At 36.5% G+C, this 4,671-nt stretch overlaps 1 protein-coding gene across 1 annotated transcript; it reads left to right on the top strand.

Moving 5' to 3' along the window:
- The first annotated feature begins 1,043 nt into the window (after window positions 1–1,043).
- On the top strand, window positions 1,044–1,982 carry LOC131484001 (olfactory receptor 6C4-like). The gene has a single exon (XM_058682297.1). The coding sequence runs from the start codon at window positions 1,044–1,046 to the stop codon at window positions 1,980–1,982; it is 939 nt and encodes a 312-aa protein (XP_058538280.1).
- The last annotated feature ends 2,689 nt before the right edge of the window (window positions 1,983–4,671 follow it).

Here is a 4,671-nt window from a genome sequence, read left to right on the forward strand (position 1 = left end):
AAGGAACTGTAATATGCTGAAAACTCACACAATTCTCACAATTAGTGAGATTATTTTAATTTAATGCTTCCCCAAGTACTGACTAGTCCATATATCTATATTAAATTGTGATAGCATTAAACACCTTTATTTAACATTTATTTAATTTCAAGACAGAGAGAGACAGAGTGCGAGCGGGGGAGGGGCAGAGAGAGAGGGAGACACAGAATCCTAAGCAGGCTCAAAGCTCCAAGCTGTCAGCACAGAGCCTCATGCAGGGCTCAAACCCATGAACTGTGAGATCATGAGCCGAGCCAAAGTCAGATGCTTAACCCACTGAGCCACCCAGGCGCCCCTATGTGACAGCATTTTATTAGATCTTTGCCGTGACCCAGGAACTATAAGTTATATGAATTGCAAACACTTTATTAAGAATTAAGAGAAGAGTCAATCCAGGCTTAGAGCTTCAGCAGATACAGAGAATTATTATTCAAAATGAGAAAACAGAAATAAAGAAGAAAAAATACAGAACAGCAAAATGAAGAAAACAGCCAAGTTCAATTTTATTCCTATAGTTCATACCTTCATTTGTATTTACTTTGTTGGCTAATGAACTGGGAGTTAAAAGGCTAATTTAAGAAATTTATTTAATTCAAATAACCCGACTCTAAATTTGTTTTAGATTTGTCTATATATATGTGACAGACAGCATCTAATAACTTAGAGAGGAAAATCAAAATAGATTCAGAAGGCAAATATAAATGAAAATGAATTGAAAAGTGATGAGAAATGAATATGAATACAACTTAGGAGAACTAATTGAGTATGAACCTAAGAAGGAGGAACTTTGTTAATTGTGAAGTAAAATAAGAAAACGTGTTAACATTTCCTTAAAAGATATGTCATTTTTAAAACGAGGGCTAGAGAAGGATTCAGAGTTTTAAGGTTTCCCTCCATTTTTTTTTACCTGGATTTTATATTTCAATAACAATCTGGAACCTTTCATTTTATTCCAACCTTTGTCATTATTATAGTTTTCTCTCTTAATTTGCGTGAAGTTAGTGATGGGCAACCAGACATCAGTGATAGAGTTCATTCTTCTTGGACTGACAGCTGACACTGAGCTTCAGGCTGTGCTTTTCCTTTTTCTGCTGCTAACTTACGTCTTAAGCATCATGGGAAACTTGACCATCATCATTCTGACCACGCTGGATTATCGCCTCCAGACTCCTATGTATTTCTTCCTCCGGAATTTTTCCATTCTGGAAATATCTTTTACCTCTGTCTTTGTTCCCAAAATGCTAGTCAATATTGGAACTGGAGACAGGACTATCTCCTTTGCTGCTTGTTTCGCTCAGTATTTTTTTGCCATCCTTCTGGGAGCAACCGAGTTTTATCTTTTAGCTGCCATGTCCTTTGACCGCTATGTTGCCATTTGCAAACCCCTACATTATACAACTGTAATGAGCAGGAGACTCTGCATTCAACTTGTCTTGTGTTCCTGGTTCTCTGGTTTTTTGGTTGTCATTGGGCCTCATATAATGACTCTCCAGCTGCCTTTCTGTGCATCCAACATCATCAATCATTACTGCTGTGACTATACTGTACTGTTGCATCTAGCTTGTTCAGACACACATTTCATAGAAGTGATGGAGTTCATCTTGGCTGCAGTTACCCTCATCTTCACCTTGGTGCTAGTGATCCTTTCCTACACGTACATTATCAGGACAATTCTGAGAATCCCCTCTGTTCAACAGAGAAAAAAAGCTTTTTCTACATGTTCCTCTCATATGATTGTGGTCTCACTTTCTTATGGAAGTTGTATCTTTATGTACATAAATCCTTCTGCTAAGGATGCAGAAACTTTTAATAAGGGCGTGGCTGTTTTAAATACATCAGTTGCCCCTCTGTTGAACCCTTTCATCTATAGCCTCAGGAATAAGCAAGTGAAAATAGCCTTCAAAGATTTGGTCAGCAAAGTAACAGCTTTTTCAAGAAAATAAAGCTGAGGCTCATAATAATAATAAATACTAAATAACGAATAAATGTTTGTAGATGTATATTATTGTATATTACAGTGTTTTCTATAATATGCCATCAATAGTCCTACCTGAACACCAAAACAGTACAACTATCTATTTAATGAAGCCTATTTTAACATGACTTTATTTCTTAAAAGTTTTAAAGGCCTGTGAGTGTATATATGTGTGTGTATCTTCTAATGTTTCATGCTATTTTTCCTTATTTGTACCTCACTTTTAAGGAAAGGATGTGGGAGAAAGTTAGAATTGGGAGTATGAATTCTAATTGTTAGTTTTTTACAACTGAACTTTTCTTATCCACTCCCACGTGGTGTCCCATCTCTATACTTGGAAATTGAATCATTAAATATACACCCAGAAGAAATCTACTTTAGTTTGTAAGTAATAGCTTAAATAATATATCAGTTAATTAACATAAAGTTGGTTATTTTGTAATTATACTATTCAGATTTAAGTTTAGTGTTTCCACAATAATCACTTACTGAAACACTAGGCTACTCAATGTTTGGGGTAAGAAAGATAGATGTAAAGAAGAGAAAATCAATATCTACTTATTTTCAAACTGATAGGAAAATAGTAATGATGTATACACACATTAAACACTGAGTGAATCCACAAAAGAGGGAAAGGGACGATTCAAATTTCAGTTACTTAGCAATATATCATTATAGCAAATTCATACAAATTAATGTGCCTAGTCATTGTTCTGGTTCCGTTTCACAAGAATATGAAATAAAATTATATGAACAGCATATATGAAGTTAACAATTTTATAAGCTGAAATCATCTTCTTTCTAAGTTGATGCTAAACTTTAAATTTTATGATCTGATGTCCTCAGGCAGGGTGTCCATCACAAGCCGATATTTTCTAAACATTTCTTATCCATATTACTTTTTTTCAGAAGGCCTGGGCCAGACCCATAGTACGGGTAATTTTAAAATTTAAAGAAGCTATGTATGTTTCTTTCAATGTACTGATGAAGAAAACGGGGCCCTAGAGGTTATCAACAAAATACTTTTTATTAAAGCAAATTGTTAAATTTGTACTCTTGAATCTTGACTCATCCATCTAATAATGGAGAATCTACTAAGTAGCAGAGATACTAAGAGTGCCCTGGGACACCAAGGGGGAGAAAGATGATTGAAAATGTAGCACCTGTTAGTTTCGTCTGAAAAATCACCTAAATTCCTGACATGTAGCTGTTGGCAAGTGAGGAAGTTTGAAACTTAGCTATTCAGATTGACGAGTAACTGACTCGTTAGTTCACTCAAGAATTTGTTGTTTCTACATCATCAGTAGTACATCAATCATAGTCATCCAAAACATTATCTCGTGTTATGGTGGTTGCTCAATTTCAAAAGACAGATCAAACAATGCTATGTGGTGGAACACTTTTTTGACAGAGGTAATTACTTTTAAAATACGTAAAATTCTGTTACCCCCATTTAATTAAAATATAAAACTAAATCAGCCAACCAAACAACCACAAATCTAGGAACATTATGCTGAAGTTGCTGAACATGTGCAGAAGATAGGAAAACAAACCAACAAACAAACAAAACGGCAGTCAATTAGGAAACAGGGTGGGGGAGTCCTAGGACATCCAGAGGAATAATAAGAGGGAATCATTATTGAGTCTCTTAGTTCAATTAGAATCCGAGTTGAGTTCAGGCTGGGTTGCAGGTTTTGTTGCTATTCTGTTTTGTTTTGTTTTGTTTTCCTTTGTTTTGTTTCCTTATTTTGCTTAATTTTACAATTTTATGGAGTTATAATTCGTGCACAATAAAGTGGGACCAGTAAAGTTTGTAACTTGAGGTTTGACACATGTATACATTTGTGAAACCATTACCTAAATCAAGAGATTGAACTTCGTTTCTTTAGGCACTCTGGCAATACATGTCTGCAGTCTTTGTAATGTTTCCACTTGGCTAGGCTGAACTATTGCCCTCGGATTTCCCTTTCCTGTTTATTTCCTGTTTTAGTGGCCCACCAGAGAGATTATTTGGGATATTTGGAGAACGGAGTGAAGCAGAAGGCATTCTGTGGCTCACAGAGGTTGTTGTTTAACTGCTGGTTTATTTTGTTGTAGGACACAGCTGCCATGCTTGCAATCTTTCCATTTGCACCTGGATTGCTTTTCATCTTCTCCAACACCAGATCTGGATATCTCTGTTTAGCTCCATGGCAAAGCGCCCAAGCTTTTTGTAGGATACCAGTAAATGTGAGCTGAGAGGCAACAAGAGCTAACACAGGTTTCAGTTCCTTCTCATGTGATTCTGCCCATGCACAGACTTTACATCCTTCACAAAAATGAACTTAACATGGATTGTGAACCTATGTATACAAGGCGAATCTCTAAAACTCTGAAAAAAATAGCACAGAGAAAACCTAGATGACTCTGAGTTTACCAATGATCTTTTTTTTTAGTTTTTAATGTTAATATTTGAGAGACAGAGAGAGAGAGAGAGAGAGAGAAAGAGAGAAAGACATTGCATGAGCAGGGGAGGGGAAGAGAGAGACAGAGACAGAATCTGAAGCTGGCTCCAGGCCCTGAGCTGTCAGCACAGAGCTGAATGCAGTGCTCATACCCACAAACCGTGAGAGCATGACCTGAGCCCAAGTTGGAAGCTCAGCCAACTGAGCCCCTCA

The sequence above is a fragment of the Neofelis nebulosa genome, chromosome 8 (genome assembly GCF_028018385.1).
Source record: "Neofelis nebulosa isolate mNeoNeb1 chromosome 8, mNeoNeb1.pri, whole genome shotgun sequence".
Lineage (NCBI taxonomy): Eukaryota > Metazoa > Chordata > Mammalia > Carnivora > Felidae > Neofelis > Neofelis nebulosa.

Coding starts and splice junctions, on each gene's coding strand:
- LOC131484001 (XM_058682297.1), top strand. CDS start 1,044: ATGGGCAACCAGACATCAGTGATAGAGTTCATTCTTCTTGGACTGACA.